This window comes from Oncorhynchus nerka, linkage group LG3 (genome assembly GCF_034236695.1).
Source record: "Oncorhynchus nerka isolate Pitt River linkage group LG3, Oner_Uvic_2.0, whole genome shotgun sequence".
NCBI lineage: Eukaryota > Metazoa > Chordata > Actinopteri > Salmoniformes > Salmonidae > Oncorhynchus > Oncorhynchus nerka.
Genome location: NC_088398.1, coordinates 71,057,402 through 71,074,547, shown reverse-complemented (window position 1 = coordinate 71,074,547; position 17,146 = coordinate 71,057,402). Strand labels below are relative to the sequence as shown.

The window sequence follows — 17,146 nt, the reverse complement described above, 5'->3', positions numbered from 1 at the left end:
CCTCTGTCACTCTACCTCTCCCTCCATCTCTCTTCCTCTGTCACTCTACCTCTCCCTCCATCTCTCTTCCTCTGTCACTCTACCTCTCCCTCCATCTCTCTTCCTCTGTCACTCTACCTCTCCCTCCATCTCTCCTCTTCCCCTGTCCTCCATCTCTCTCCCTCCATCTCTCTTCCTCTGTCACTCTACCTCTCCCTCCATCTCTCTTCCTCTGTCACTCTACTCTCCCTCCATCTCTCTTCCTCTGTCACTCTACCTCTCCCTCCATCTCTCTTCCTCTGTCACTCTACCTCTCCCTCCATCTCTCTTCCTCTGTCACTCTACCTCTCCCTCCATCTCTCTTCCTCTGTCACTCTACCTCTCCCTCCATCTCTCTTCCTCTACCTCTCCCTCCATCTCTCTTCCCTCCACCTCTCCTCATCTCTCTTCCTCTGTCACTCTACCTCTCCCTCCATCTCTCTTCCCTCTGTCACTCTACCTCTCCCTCCATCTCTCTTCCTCTGTCACTCTACCTCTCCCTCCATCTCTCTTCCTCTGTCACTCTACCTCTCCCTCCATCTCTCTTCCTCTGTCACTCTACCTCTCCCTCCATCTCTCTTCCCCTGTCACTCTACCTCTCCCTCCATCTCTCTTCCCCTGTCACTACCTCTCCCTCCATCTCTCTTCCTCTGTCACTCTACCTCTCCCTCCATCTCTCTTCCTCTGTCACTCTACCTCTCCCTCCATCTCTCTTCCTCTGTCACTCTACCTCTCTCCCCTCTTCCACTCTCTCCCTCCTTCTCTTCTCTGTCACTCTACCTCTCCCTCCATCTCTCTTCCTCTGTCACTCTACCTCTCCCTCCATCTCTCTTCCTCTGTCACTCTACCTCTCCCTCCATCTCTCTTCCTCTGTCACTCTACCTCTCCCTCCATCCATCTCTCTTCCTCTGTCACTCTACCTCTCCCTCCATCTCTCTTCCTCTGTCACTCTACCTCTCCCTCCTCTCCCTCCATCTCTCTTCCTCTGTCACTCTACCTCTCCCTCCATCTCTCTTCCTCTGTCACTCTCCCTCCATCTCTCTTCCCTCCATCCTCTCTTCCTCTGTCACTCTACCTCTCCCTCCATCTCTCTTCCTCTGTCACTCTACCTCTCCCTCCATCTCTCTTCCTCTGTCACTCTACCTCTCCCTCCATCTCTCTTCCTCTGTCACTCTACCTCTCCCTCCATCTCTCTTCCTCTGTCACTCTACCTCTCCTCCATCTCTCTTCCCCTGTCACTCTACCTCTCCCTCCATCTCTCTTCCTCTGTCACTCTACCTCTCCCTCCATCTCTCTTCCCCTGTCACTCTACCTCTCCCTCCATCTCTTCCTCTGTCACTCTACCTCTCCCTCCATCTCTCTTCCTCTGTCACTCTACCTCTCCCTCCATCTCTCTTCCTCTGTCACTCTACCTCTCCCTCCATCTCTCTCTTCCTCTGTCACTCTACCTCTCCCTCCATCTCTCTTCCTCTGTCACTCACCTCTCTACCTCTCCCTCCATCTCTCTTCCTCTGTCACTACCTCTCCCTCCATCTCTCTTCCTCTGTCACTCTACCTCTCCCTCCATCTCTCTTCCTCTGTCACTCTACCTCTCCCTCCATCTCTCTTCCTCTGTCACTCTACCTCTCCCTCCATCTCTCTTCCTCTGTCACTCTACCTCTCCCTCCATCTCTCTTCCTCTGTCACTCTACCTCTCCCTCCATCTCTCTTCCTCTGTCACTCTACCTCTCCCTCCATCTCTCTTCCTCTGTCACTCTACCTCTCCCTCCATCTCTCTTCCTCTGTCACTCTCTCTCCCTCCATCTCTTCCCTGTCACTCTATCTCTCCCTCCATCTCTCTTCCTCTGTCACTACCTCTCCCTCCATCTCTCTTCCTCTGTCCTCTACCTCTCCCTCCATCTCTCTTCCTCTGTCACTCTACCTCTCCCTCCATCTCTCTTCCTCTGTCACTCTACCTCTCCCTCCATCTCTCTTCCTCTGTCACTCTACCTCTCCCTCCATCTCTCTTCCTCTGTCACTCTACCTCTCCCTCCATCTCTCTTCCTCTGTCACTCTACCTCTCCCTCCATCTCTCTTCCCTGTCACTCTACCTCTCCCTCCATCTCTCTTCCTCTGTCACTCTACCTCTCCCTCCATCTCTCTTCCTCTGTCACTCTACCTCTCCCTCCATCTCTCTTCCCCTGTCACTCTACCTCTCCCTCCATCTCTCTTCCTCTGTCACTCTACCTCTCCCTCCATCTCTCTTCCCCTGTCACTCTACCTCTCCCTCCATCTCTCTTCCTCTGTCACTCTACCTCTCCCTCCATCTCTCTTCCTCTGTCACTCTAGCTCTCCCTCCATCTCGCTTCCTCTGTCACTCTACCTCTCCCTCATCTCTCTTCCTCTGTCACTCTACCTCTCCCTCCATCTCTCTTCCCCTGTCACTCTATCTCTCCCTCCATCTCTCTTCCTCTGTCACTACCTCTCCCTCCATCTCTCTTCCTCTGTCACTCTACCTCTCCCTCCATCTCTCTTCCCCTGTCACTCTACCTCTCCCTCCATCTCTCTTCCTCTGTCACTCTACCTCTCCCTCCATCTCTCTTCCCCTGTCACTACCTCTCCCTCCATCTCTCTTCCCCTGTCACTCTACCTCTCCCTCCATCTCTCTTCCTCTGTCACTCTACCTCTCCCTCCATCTCTCTTCCTCTGTCACTCTACCTCTCCCTCCATCTCTCTTCCTCTGTCACTCTACCTCTCCCTCCATCTCTCTTCCTCTGTTACTCTACCTCTCCCTCCATCTCTCTTCCTCTGTCACTCTACCTCTCCCTCCATCTCTCTTCCTCTGTCACTCTACCTCTCCCTCCATCTCTCTTCCTCTGTCACTACCCCTCCCTCCATCTCTCTTCCTCTGTCACTCTACCTCTCCCTCCATCTCTCTTCCCCTGTCACTCTATCTCTCCCTCCATCTCTCTTCCTCTGTCACTCTACCTCTCCCTCCATCTCTCTTCCTCTGTCTTTACCTCTCCCTCCATCTCTCTTCCTCTGTCACTCTACCTCTCCCTCCATCTCTCTTCCCCTGTCACTACCTCTCCCTCCATCTCTCTTCCTCTGTCACTCTACCTCTCCCTCCATCTCTCTTCCCCTGTCACTCTACCTCTCCCTCCATCTCTCTTCCCCTGTCACTCTACCTCTCCCTCCATCTCTCTTCCCCTGTCACTCTACCTCTCCCTCCATCTCTCTTCCTCTGTCACTCTACCTCTCCCTCCATCTCTTCCTCTGTCACTCTACCTCTCCCTCCATCTCTCTTCCTCTGTCACTCTACCTCTCCCTCCATCTCTCTTCCTCTGTCACTACCTCTCTCCTCCATCGCTCTTCCTCTGTCACTCTACCTCTCCCTCCATCTCTTCCCCTGTCACTCTACCTCTCCCTCCATCTCTCTTCCTCTGTCACTCTACCTCTCCCTCCATCTCTCTTCCTCTGTCACTCTACCTCTCCCTCCATCTCTCTTCCTCTGTCACTCTACCTCTCCCTCCATCTCTCTTCCTCTGTCACTCTACCTCTCCCTCATCTCTCTTCCTCTGTCACTCTACCTCTCCCTCCATCTCTCTTCCTCTGTCACTACCTCTCCCTCCATCTCTCTTCCCCTGTCACTCTATCTCTCCCTCCATCTCTCTTCCTCTGTCACTACCTCTCCCTCCATCTCTCTTCCTCTGTCACTCTACCTCTCCCTCCATCTGTCTTCCCCTGTCACTCTACCTCTCCCTCCATCTCTCTTCCTCTGTCACTCTACCTCTCCTTCCATCTCTCTTCCCCTGTCACTACCTCTCCCTCCATCTCTCTTCCCCTGTCACTCTACCTCTCCCTCCATCTCTCTTCCTCTGTCACTCTACCTCTCCCTCCATCTCTCTTCCTCTGTCACTCTACCTCTCCCTCCATCTCTCTTCCTCTGTCACTCTACCTCTCCCTCCATCTCTCTTCCTCTGTTACTCTACCTCTCCATCCATCTCTCTTCCTCTGTCACTCTACCTCTCCCTCCATCTCTCTTCCCCTGTCACTCTACCTCTCCCTCCATCTCTCTTCCTCTGTCACTCTACCTCTCCCTCATCTCTCTTCCTCTGTCACTCTACCTCTCCCTCCATCTCTCTTCCTCTGTCACTCTACCTCTCCCTCAATCTCTCTTCCTCTGTCACTCTACCTCTCCCTCCATCTCTCTTCCTCTGTCACTCTACATCTCCCTCATCTCTCTCTTGCTCTCCCTCTCTTTATCTATATCTTCCTCTCCCTTCATATTTCTCTCTTCCTCGCCATCTCTCTCCCTGTCTCTTTCTCCTCCTCCTCCTCTTCCATCTGTTCCTTCCTGAAGTTTCAAGGTTATTTACCATCATTAGCTTAATATGAGACCTACATGAATGGGATGCCATACAACAGTAAAAGACCAGGTGAAATACAGGTGAAATGGACGTAGCTTGTTGCAGCATCAAACACTATAGTGTTTAGGATTGTAATCAGTGATGTAGTGGTAAAGAATATATGGGTAAAAGCTGATCTCCTTTCATGGTAAGTAAAGTAATGTTACCTATTCTTAAATGCATTTAGCCGTAAAAGGTGGGTAAACGCTCGCGAAAAATAAAAAAGGTGTGTGAACGGCATTTACGTGCGTTTAGAATCAACTACAACACAGGTTTAAATGAAGTAATTACAGGTAGTGCCCTGTGCTCATATCGGTGTGAATAGTTTCAGCTGATATTTATCAATGGTTTCAACAGATGATCAATGATGGTGTTGACCGCTTGACTTTTTCCTCATTTTGTTATGTTACAGCCTTATTCTAAAACAGATTCAATTACCCCTACACATAATACCCCACAATGACAAAGAAAAATGTTTTTTTGTGATTTTTAGCAAATGTATTAAAGAAAAACCCGGAAATATCACATTTACATAAATATTCAGACCCTTTACTCAGTATTTGTGGAAGCACCTTTGGCAGCGTATATAGCCTGGACTCTTCTTGGGTATGACGCTACAAGCTTGGCACATGTATTTGGGGAGTTTCTCCTATTCTTCTTAAGCTCTGTCAGGATGGATGGGGAGCGTCGCTGCACAGCTATTGAGATGTTCGGTCTGGTTCAAGTCTGGGCTCTGGCTGGGCCACTCAAGGCAATTCAGAGACTTGTCCCGAAGCCACTCCTGCGTGGTCTTGGCTGTGTGCTTAGCATTGTTGTCCTGTTAGACTGGGGGCGAAGGGTCACCTTCCGAGGTCCTGAGCCCTCTGGAGTAGGTTTTCATCAAGGATCTCTTTGTACTTTGCTCCATTCATCTTTCCCTCGATCCTGACTAGTCTCCCAGTCCCTGCTGCTGAAAAACATCCCCACAGGATGATGCTGCCACCACCATGCTTCACCATAGGGATGGTGCCAGGTTTCCTCCAGACTTGCTTGGCATTCAGGACAAAGAGTACAATGTTGTTTCTCGTGGTCTGAGAGTCCTTTATGTGCCTTTTGGCAAACTCCAAGTGGGCTGCCATGTGCCTTTTACTGAAGAGAGTCTTCCGTCTGGCCACTCTACCATAAAGGCCTGATTGCTGCATAAATGGATGTCCTTCTGGAAGGTTCTCCCATCTCCACAGAGGAACTCTGGAGCTCTGTGATCATCGGTTTCATGGTCACCTCCCTGACCAAGGCCCTTCTCCCCCGATTGCTCAGTTTGCCACTGTGTTCTTGGGGACCTTCAATGCTGCAGAAATGTTTTGGTACCCTTCCCCAGATCTGTGCCTCGACACAATCCTGTCTCTGAGCTCTACGGACAATTCCTTCGACCTCATGGTTTGGTTTTCGCTCTGACATGCACTGTCAACTGTGTGACCTTATATAGACAGATGTGTGCCTTTCCAAATAATGTACACTCAATTCAGTTTACCACAATTGGACTCCAATCAAGTTATAGAAACATCTCAAGGATCATCAATGGAAACATGATGCACCTGAACTCAATTTCGAGTCTCATAGCAAAGGGTCTGAATAATTATGTAAATAAAGTATTTCAGTTTTTCATTTTGCAAACAGTTCTAAAAACCAGTTTTTGCTCTGTCATGGGGTATTGTGAGGGGAAAATGTATACAATCCATTTTAGAATGAGGCTGTAACATAACAAAATGTGGAACAAGTCAAGGGGTCTGAATAATTTCCGAATGCGCTGTGTAAAGGATGGTTGAAATGTGTGCCTGATGAGGTGTGGCTGACTTCCTGCTCACTCTCTGTTCTTCTCTAGATGTTTGGGAACTGGACTTTCGGGACTCTCGTCTTTACTGTGCTGGTGTTCACGGTCACGCTCAAGGTGTGTGTGTGTGTGTTTACACCGTGTGAAGGAGTAAGAGACTGAGTGAATCTGATAATAGTGGATTGAATCATCTCTTTGCATGTATATGTCTGTGAGATAATAGATTGACTAGACTTTCTCATCAATCGTTAGAGCTGTATGCCCTGGAGGTGTTACTATGGACTGATTGATAAGTGTGTGTGTGTGTGTGTGTGTGTGTGTGTGTGTGTGTGTGTGTGTGTGTGTGTGTGTGTGTGTGTGTGTGTGTGTGTGTGTGTGTGTGTGTGTGTGTATCCTGTGTGTTGCAGCTTGCCTTGGACACACACCACTGGACCTGGATCAACCACTTTGTCATCTGGGGCTCCCTGCTTTTCTATGTCATCTTCTCTCTGCTCTGGGGAGGCATCATCTGGTAGGCCTCTCATTCTTACAACTGACTGGTTCTTACTCTGTACATTATTCATTTCCCTTAAACATAGATATAGAATAACTAGATCCTCTCCCTCCAGGCCTTTCCTGAACTACCAGAGGATGTACTATGTGTTCATGCAGATGTTGTCCAGCGGTCCGGCTTGGCTAGGCATCATCCTGCTGATTATGGTCAGCCTGCTGCCTGATGTGGTCAAGAAGGTCCTCTGCAGAACACTGTGGCCCACCGCCACCCATCTTGCACAGGTAGGACCACAACTTGACCACAGCTCAGGAAACACAACTGCACCAGTTAATTGAAGAGTCATTTGATTGCGGCCCTCAATATGTACAGTAGATAGTATGTAGACCTACATGTATAATCACATCAAAAATACCTTCTCTACTGACCAAAAGTATCCAGGTACAGCTGCCTCACACATGCCAGACGACTCAGTACTAAAACTCCTAAAACACGTGTCAATCTCAAGGCCGGATCTGGCCCGCGAGCCCATTCAATCCAGCCCGCGGGTGGTTTGAGTCATTTTATCGACATTGAAATGACTAAAAGCTAATCAAATTTTGACACAGAGGAAATATAATCAAATTTAAGTGCGGCCCTCCAGTCTGGTGAAGACTAAATGCAGCCCGCTGGGAAATTTAGTTTGACACCCATGTCGTAAAAGATTGACCCTGTGTTAACCAACACTGTAAACTGTCCCCTCCTTTCATCTGATATTACTACTTCTTGTCACCGCTTAGCTGAATGTCCTGCTTCCTGTGAATCAAGTGCTGAATTCCAAATAGACCCTTAGTACTCCTGTAGATCTGACACTGTTGCATAGGTGTGAGCACAATGGTGAAGATTACACCCAGCCTATCAGAAGGCAAGATGAAGCATATCATATTGCTTATACCTATCCAATCCTTTTTAGATGTACATTTGGGAAATGGATCTGAAGCTAAATCTAACGGATTTCTTTCCTCTTCCCCTCTCTCTGCTTTGCTTCCTAATTGAACCCACCACTGTCCCCCTTTCCCTTTCTATCTCTCTCCTCTCCCCACTCTGTCTCCCTCCTCCAATCCTCCACTCCTCTTCCTGTAACCTCCGCCCTCTGACCCCGTTACCTGGGGCAACGACAGTCCAATCGCCCGTGCCTTACCGTGGAGCCGTCCACCATCTTCGTGCTTTCTCAGTCCGATAGCAGATTGAGTTTCTGATTGGCCGAGAGACGTCAGAGGAGGAGGTGACTTTTTAAACACTTGATGTGCATGGTGGCATGTGCCAATGTCAAAATGACGTCAGTGGTCTACCTTCATTCAGTTAAATCAGTGTTTCAACATTAACTCCCAACTTTCAATCACAATCACTGTAGTGTTCCCATCCAGGGCTCTCACCATCCAGGGCTCTCACCATCCAGGGCTCTCACCATCCAGGACTCTCACCATCCAGGGCTCTCACCATCCAGGGCTCTCACAGGGCTCTCACAGGGCTCTCACCATCCAGGGTTCTCACCATCCAGGGCTCTCACCATCCAGGGCTCTCACCATCCAGGGCTCTCACAGGGCTCTCACAGGGCTCTCACCATCCAGGGCTCTCACCATCCAGGGCTCTCACCATCCAGGGCTCTCACCATCCAGGGCTCTCACAGGGCTCTCACCATCCAGGGCTCTCACCATCCAGGGCTCTCACCATCCAGGGCTCTCACCATTCAGGGCTCTCACCATCCAGGGCTCTCACCATCCAGGGCTCTCACCATCCAGGGCTCTCACCATCCAGGGCTCTCACAGGGCTCTCACCATTCAGGGCTCTCACCATCCAGGGCTCTCACCATCCAGGGCTCTCACCATCCAGGGCTCTCACCATTCAGGGCTCTCACCATTCAGGGCTCTCACCATCCAGGGCTCTCACCATCCAGGGCTCTCACCATTCAGGGCTCTCACCATCCAGGGCTCTCACCATCCAGGGCTCTCACCATTCAGGGCTCTCACCATCCAGGGCATCCATTTCAAACAATTCAACTCAATTACCAGACAATACTATCATTCACACTGCTATATACAGTGGGGAGAACAAGTATTTGATACACTGCCGATTTTGCAGGTTTTCCTACTTACAAAGCATGTAGAGGTCTGTAATTTTTATCATAGGTACACTTCAACTGTGAGAGATGGAATCTAAAACAAAAATACAGCGACAGCCCCGAAACCTGAAGGATCTGGAGAAGGTCTGTATGGAGGAGTGGGCCAAAATCCCTGCTGCAGTGTGTGCAAACCTGGTCAAGAACTACATGAAACGTGTGATCTCTGTAATTGCAAACACAGGTTTCTGTACCAAATATTAAGTTCAAACAAAGGTTTCTGTACCAAATATTAAGTTATGCTTTTGTGATGTATCAAATACTTATGTATAATGTGATTTTCTGGATTTTTGTTTTAGATTCCGTCTCTCACAGTTGAAGTCTACCTATGATAAAAATTACAGACCTCTACATGCTTCGTAAGTAGGAAAACCTGCAAAATCGGCAGTGTATCAAATACTTGTTCTCCCCACTGTATGCTACTGCTGACCATGCTACAGCAGATAAAAGGTTGTACTAATTTTGAGCCTTCTGTTAGCATCCTGCTAGTCTAACAATCTTACCCAGTACCATATTCAGCATCTCTTCTCTTCCTGTTCCTCTATGGATGCTGTTGAATGTATCTACTGTATATTGATGTATAAAATGTACATGAATGTGTTATTCCATCCAAATGCTAACTTGGATGGATGTAATGTTTTCTACACTGGAGTAATCCTCAGCAGGACACTGGGAAGTTGAAGGGCTATCATTACATGTCACATACAGTTGGTTACAGTGCAGTGGTTCACCGCATGCCTTCTATTTAGAACCTCCTGACCCCTGACCCCTGCTCACCCTACTGTTTGCCCACAGAGGGTGAAGGCTGATGGGGTGTGTGGGGGGGGGGGTGTCCTCTGCCCCGGGTGCCAGTCCTATTGATGGAGGTGGAGGCAGAGAGAGAGACATGCTTTGCCCTGCTAGGACCTGTGAGGGGGACAGAGGAGGTGGAGGGGTGCAAGCTACCAGGACCTATGACTACATGATGTCACACAACCCTAACTACCTGCTCAGCCAGCCCCTAGACCATTCCCCATCAGAGACCTAGGGTTGCTACGGTAACTGAATGCCAATGGCCACAGAATATGTCAAGAGTGGCAATGCTGCTAATATGGCTGCCTGTTGCACTGTGGTTCTGGAGGGGTGCTGATAGTTTGGGGGTAATTTTATTTCCTGTTAGAGGGTCTTCACCGATGCTAGCTGGTCTACTGTGCTGAGAGGCTTGCTCACTTGGGACGAATCACAATTGTGGAATGCAACGCATGGAGCTGTCTGGGTGGTTTGATTGTCATGATTTTCTTCGGGTGGTTTGTCTGGAGGGTCAGGCTGACTTGCTTGGGATGCAACAGAGGCATTTTCTGTCTTTCCTTCTGTCCTGCTGAGAGCTGCTGTAAGGTGGATGAGCTCTGTCCTATTATTGGACCACTCTCGTACTGTCCATTCCAACACGGGGGTCAGAGACAATAATATCACTGCTATTTTTTTTACAAATAAATACATTTGGTATCTTAAACATGGAGATAAAGTTTAACACACAGGCAAAACAATGGCATTGATTATTATTCTGTACACTGAAACATCAGGCAACATTAGTGGCCATTTGGGTGAGGAACACTGACCTCTGGTGCTAGAAGATGATACAGCATGTGTGTGAACGTTTCATTTTCATTGCATGCTGATCATCTGAATGGGAGTTCAACCTGAAACAGACTAGGGTATTTTCAGTGATCTAAACACTCCCTCTGTTTTTCTCCATTCTCTCCTTCCCTCCATCTCCAGGACGTTGACAAGCTGTTGCAGGGCAGTGTAGCAGAGTTGACCCCCGTGCTCCCATGCCCTTCTGGCCCTTCCTCCAAATGGAAGTGTACTGACTCCTCCCACCTCCACATCAGGGTTCTGATGCCCCTCCCACTCCGCAGGTCTGAGTCCTTCCCCCACAAACTACTATTGGCCCACTGGACTGATTGGGGCGGGGCAGACCGCTGCACCCTCAGCCCCTACAAGCTCCGCCTCTCAGGGGCTGGCTTTGCCTACTACACACCGGGGCCAGAGACCTTTGTGTGACACACACTCACACACACACAGGCTAATGTGTGAACACACACAAAATGATGTGTTCACAAAAGATGTGCACACACACAGAGACCAATGTGATCTAAACTTACAGCTTACCATGGATGTGGAAGGATTTGTATTCCACTCATAAACAATGCAAACACACACACACACACACATTTGCAAAATAATTCACACATACTGAAAAACATGAAACATCTTCACACAATTCACCATGTGCATAGTCAGCCATTCAGATACACCCCTCCCCCAATCTGCCTCCCACCGGTCCTGTCCATCCCATTTCAGTGTGGTCCTGATCCCAGTCCAGTCCACATCTCTACTTAGTTCTGCTACTCTATAATCCATGTTAAAATACTTGAATCCAACGTTGACACCAGTGGTGTTAAACACTGAACACACGGAGGTTCAGTGTGTGAATGTGCGTCCCTTCTACACTAAGGAATTGTGTATGAAACGGAACAGACTTTTCTGTTTCTATTTTATTAACTGTCTCTGTCTTCTTTTTCTCTGTCTCTCAAATATACTCATTTTGTTGAAATAACGGTAGTTGCTTCGCAAAATGTTCTGAGGAGAAAGACATCTGTTATTCACTGCACGTGTATATGTATATACAGCTGAATTTGTAAGTTTACATACACTTAGCTTGGAGTCAATAAAACTATTTTTCAACCACTCCACAAATTTCTTGTTAACAAACTATAGTTTTGGCAAGTTGGTTAGGACATCTACTTTGTGCATGATACAAGTCATTTTTCCAACAATTGTTTACAGACATATTATTTCACTTATAATTCACTGTATCACAATTCCAGTGGGTCAGAAGTTTTTATACACTAAGTTGACTGTGCCTTTAAATAGCTTGGAAAATTCCAGAAAATTATGTCATGGCTTTAGAAGCTTCTGATAGGCTAATTGACATCATTTGAGTCAATTGGAGGTGTGACTGTGGATGTATTTCAAGGCCTACCTTAAAACTCAGTGCCTCTTTGCTTGACATCATGGGAAAATCAAAAGAAATCAGCCAAGAACTTGGAAAAAAATTGTAGACCTCCACAAGTCTGGTTCATCCTTAGGAGCAATTTCCAAATGCCAGAAGGTACCACATTCATCTGTAAAAACAATAGTACGCCAGTATAAACACCATGTAACCACGCAGCCATCATACCGCTCAGGAAGGAGAAGCCTTCTGTCTCCTAGACATGAACGTACTTTGGTGCGAAAAGTGCAAATCAATCCCAGAACAACAACAAAGGACCTTGTGAAGATGCTGGAGGAAACAGGTACAAAGTATCTACATCCACAGTAAAACAAGTCCTATATCGACATAACCTGAAGGGCCGCTCAGCAAGGAAGAAGCCACTGCTCCAAAACCGTCATAAAAAAAACTGATTACGGTTTGCAACTGCACATGGGGACAAAGATCGTACTTTTTGAGAAATGTTCTCTGGTCTGATGAAACAAAAATGTAACTGTTTGGCCATAATGACCATTGTTATGTTTGGAGGAAAAAGGAAGAGGCTTGCAACTTAAAGAACACTCTCCCAACTATGAAGCACGGGGGTGGCAGCATCATGTTGTGTGGGTGCTTTGCTGCAGGAGGGACTGGTGAACTTCACAAAATAGATGGCATCATGTGGCAGGAAAATTATGTGGACATATTGAAGCAACATCTCAAGACATCAGTCAGGAAGTTAAAGCTTGGTCGCAAATGGGTCTTCCAAATGGACAATGACCCCAAGCATACTTCCAAAGTTGTGGCAAAATAGCTTAAGGACAACAAAGTCAAGGTATTTTAGTGGCCATCACAAAGCCCTGACCTCAATCCCATAGAACATTTCTGAGCAGAACTGAAACAGCGTGTGCGAGCAAGGAGGCCTTCAAACCTGACTCAGTTACACCAGCTCTGTCAGGAGGAATGGACCTAAATTCACCCAACTTATTGTGGGAAGCTTGTGGAAGGCTACCTGAAACGTTTGACCCAAGTTAAACAATTTAAATGCAATGCTACCAAATAATAATTGAGTGTATGTAATCTTCTGACACACTGGGAATGTGATGAAAGAAATAAAAGCTGAAATAAATCATTTTCTCTACTATTATTTTGACATTTCACATTCTTAAAATAAAGTGGTGATCCTAACTGACCTAAAACAGGGAATTTTTTACTAGGATTAAATGTCAGGAATTGTGAAAAACTGAGTTTAAATGTATTTGGCTAAGGTGTATGTAAACTTCCGTCTTCAACTTTCTATACAATGTGGCCATACACCGTAACAGCACTCTGTTTGGGTCAGACCTATGAGTCAGACCGATATCTATGCCCTGTACACAGACTGATAGGGTTCCTTCATGGATGTTTTAATGGCTCATTGTTCAGTGTTGCTTGCATTATGCTATGTTGTCTAAAGACTGTGTATGTTCCGTTATTTAAAGGTTCTTGTCCGTACTCTAGAATGGTATATCTTTATCGCACCAGGTTATGGCTTTTCATATCTGTTCGATTATGAACTGAGATATTTTACGTGGTATATATTATGAATGCAGGTTGTTTACCATGTATGGATGTAACTTAAACTGATGGATATATGTATTGGGGGGCAGTGTTAGGGGTTTGGGAAATACATTTTAAAAAATGAATGCAAAGACTTGAATCAAACAGCGCAGTCACAATCAAATCCATCTTTCTAGAATGTCATATGAATGATATGATTGGTTCGCCACATGCTCTATGTAAATGATTGTAGATGATGTTGAATTCATCTATTTTCCACGTTTCTAACATGTAAAAGTCTGAGGTGAAACATCTGCCTTTGTCCAAGCTCATCTGTGGTGATAGTGACATCTGTGGTGATAGTGACATCTGTGGTGTTAGTGACATCTGTGGTGTTAATGACATCTGTGGTGATAGTGACATCTGTGGTGTTAGTGACATCTGTGGTGTTAGTGACATCTGTGGTGTTAGTGACATCTGTGGTGTTAATGACATCTGTGGTGATAGTGACATCTGTGGTGTTAATGACATCTGTGGTGATAGTGACATCTGTGGTGTTAATGACATCTGTGGTGATAGTGACATCTGTGGTGTTAGTGAGAGACTCTGAAAGTCATTAGATTCATAAGCATATTTGTGTGTTCATTGGTCTGCTGAGTGCTGACACATACAACAAATATCTCTATACAGTAGACATTGTGTCTCGTGTTGTCTTTGCAACAGGGCACCACTCTGTCCTTTTTGGGGGGTTTTGAAGTTCAGTGTTCAGGTTTTATGTTTGTTTATGACTAGACCCATTTGGTTGAGCTTACTGACTTGGATCCTAAGGGGTTATCATGAATGATATATATCAGACCAATGGAGGCTGCTTGAGGGGAGGATGGCTCGTAATAATGGCTGGAATTGAGAGAATGGTACCAAAAAAATGTGCTTGATACTATTCCATTTACTCCCTTCTAGACATTATTATGAGCCATCCTCCCATCAGCAGCCTCCATTGTATCAGACCCACTGTAAAGAGGACTTCATGATGATTTGACACAGTAACACAAACAGTGAAAACTCTCCTCATAAGCAGCAGTCTGAATTTGTCCCAGCTACACTGTATTTAATGACAAACACATCAGACAATGAATGCATGACTTCCAACGGAAGGGCTGTGTTTTCACAGCCAGACCAATTCTGATCATTTTTCCACAAATTGGTCTTTTGACCAATCACATCAGATCTTTTCACATCATATCTGATGTGATTGGTCAAAAGACCAATTCGTGGGAAAATGATCATAATTGGGCTGGTGTTTTGATGTTTTTGTCATTACAAAAGGCTGGTCTCAATACAGTGTAGCTGGGACAAATTCAGACTGCTGCTTATGGGGAGCGTTTTCACTGTTTGTGTTACTGTGTCAAATCATTGGATGGGAGGTCAAATCATGTCACATTATTATGATTCTGATTCTGATTATTGTTATCTTATCAATGTGATTGAAAATACACATTCTTTTTGTTGATTTTTCTTTTGCTAGTGTTTGATCCAGGAGAGAAGACTTTATTTCAACTCTTATGTATTTATCATTTTGCTTTTGGTTTTTGTAACAACCCAAATGAAAAGGTATTTCCACAGAATAAACCCTCTGAAGACGTTTAGATGATAGTGACTCCCACTTTCTGCTACTGTAAGTGACCTGATTTTCATGAGTAGGCTAGTCACGCACATAGATTATATTTCTATGTAGTCACCCACAGAGATTATATTTCTATGTAGTCACCCACAGAGATTATATTTCTATGTAGTCACGCACATAGATTATATTTCTATGTAGTCACCCACAGAGATTATATTTCTATGTAGTCACCCACAGAGATTATATTTATATGTAGTCACCCACAGAGATTATATTTCTATGTAGTCACGCACATAGATTATATTTCTATGTAGTCACCCACAGAGATTATATTTCTATGTAGTCACCCACAGAGATTATATTTCTATGTAGTCACCCACAGAGATTATATTTATATGTAGTCACCCACAGAGATTATATTTATATGTAGTCACGCACATAGATTATATTTCTATGTAGTCACGCACATAGATTATATTTCTATGTAGTCACCCACAGAGATTATATTTCTATGTAGTCACCCACAGAGATTATATTTCTATGTAGTCACCCACAGAGATTATATTTATATGTAGTCACCCACAGAGATTATATTTCTATGTAGTCACCCACAGCGATTATATTTCTATGTAGTCACCCACAGAGATTATATTTCTATGTAGTCACCCACAGAGATTATATTTATATGTAGTCACCCACAGAGATTATATTTCTATGTAGTCACCCACAGAGATTATATTTCTATGTAGTCACCCACAGAGATTATATTTCTATGTAGTCACCCACAGAGATTATATTTCTATGTAGTCACCCACAGAGATTATATTTATATGTAGTCACCCACAGAGATTATATTTATATGTAGTCACCCACAGCGATTATATTTATATGTAGTCACCCACAGAGATTATATTTATATGTAGTCACCCACAGAGATTATATTTATATGTAGTCACCCACAGAGATTATATTTATATGTAGTCACCCACAGAGATTATATTTATATGTAGTCACCCACAGAGATTATATTTCTATGTAGTCACCCACAGAGATTATATTTATATGTAGTCACCCACAGAGATTATATTTATATGTAGTCACCCACAGAGATTATATTTATATGTAGTCACCCACAGAGATTATATTTATATGTAGTCACCCACAGAGATTATATTTGTATGTAGTCACCCACAGAGATTATATTTATATGTAGTCACCCACAGAGATTATATTTATATGTAGTCACCCACAGAGATTATATTTATATGTAGTCACCCACAGAGATTATATTTATATGTAGTCACCCACAGAGATTATATTTCTATGTAGTCACCCACAGAGATTATATTTATATGTAGTCACCCACAGAGATTATATTTATATGTAGTCACCCACAGAGATTATATTTATATGTAGTCACCCACAGAGATTATATTTATATGTAGTCACCCACAGAGATTCTATTTATATGTAGTCACCCACAGAGATTATATTTGTATGTAGTCACCCACAGAGATTATATTTATATGTAGTCACCCACAGAGATTATATTTATATGTAGTCACCCACAGAGATTATATTTATATGTAGTCACCCACAGAGATTATATTTATATGTAGTCACCCACAGAGATTATATTTCTATGTAGTCACCCACAGAGATTATATTTATATGTAGTCACCCACAGAGATTATATTTATATGTAGTCACCCACAGAGATTATATTTCTATGTAGTCACCCACAGAGATTATATTTATATGTAGTCACCCACAGAGATTATATTTGTATGTAGTCACCCACAGAGATTATATTTATATGTAGTCACCCACAGAGATTATATTTATATGTAGTCACCCACAGAGATTATATTTGTATGTAGTCACCCACAGAGATTATATTTCTATGTAGTCACCCACAGAGATTATATTTATATGTAGTCACCCACAGAGATTATATTTATATGTAGTCACCCACAGAGATTATATTTATATGTAGTCACCCATCACTCGTCTCATAAAATATTTTGTGTTACATTTTTGTTTTCAAGATCACTGTGAGAGAATAAGTGACCAAATACTTGATTAGTAAATGAATATTGAATATGAATA

At 44.8% G+C, this 17,146-nt stretch overlaps 1 protein-coding gene across 5 annotated transcripts in view; it reads left to right on the top strand.

Moving 5' to 3' along the window:
* LOC115115993 (phospholipid-transporting ATPase IH-like) overlaps nt 1–10,712 on the top strand; it is a 110,415-nt gene extending 99,703 nt beyond the window's left edge. For 2 of the 5 annotated variants that reach the window (XR_010462645.1, XR_010462637.1), the window contains 6 exons: nt 6,268–6,333; nt 6,624–6,727; nt 6,825–6,990; nt 7,867–7,970; nt 8,100–9,223; nt 10,623–10,712. Coding sequence is in view for 1 of the 5 variants with exons in the window: in XM_065015270.1 (XP_064871342.1) it covers nt 6,268–6,333; nt 6,624–6,727; nt 6,825–6,990; nt 7,867–7,944 (414 nt within the window). In the remaining 4 variants the exon portion in view is untranslated. The remainder of the gene's footprint in view (nt 1–6,267; nt 6,334–6,623; nt 6,728–6,824; nt 6,991–7,866; nt 7,971–8,099; nt 9,224–10,622) is intronic. The other 3 variants (XR_010462639.1, XR_010462638.1, XM_065015270.1) reach the window with 3 other exon arrangements.
* The last annotated feature ends 6,434 nt before the right edge of the window (nt 10,713–17,146 follow it).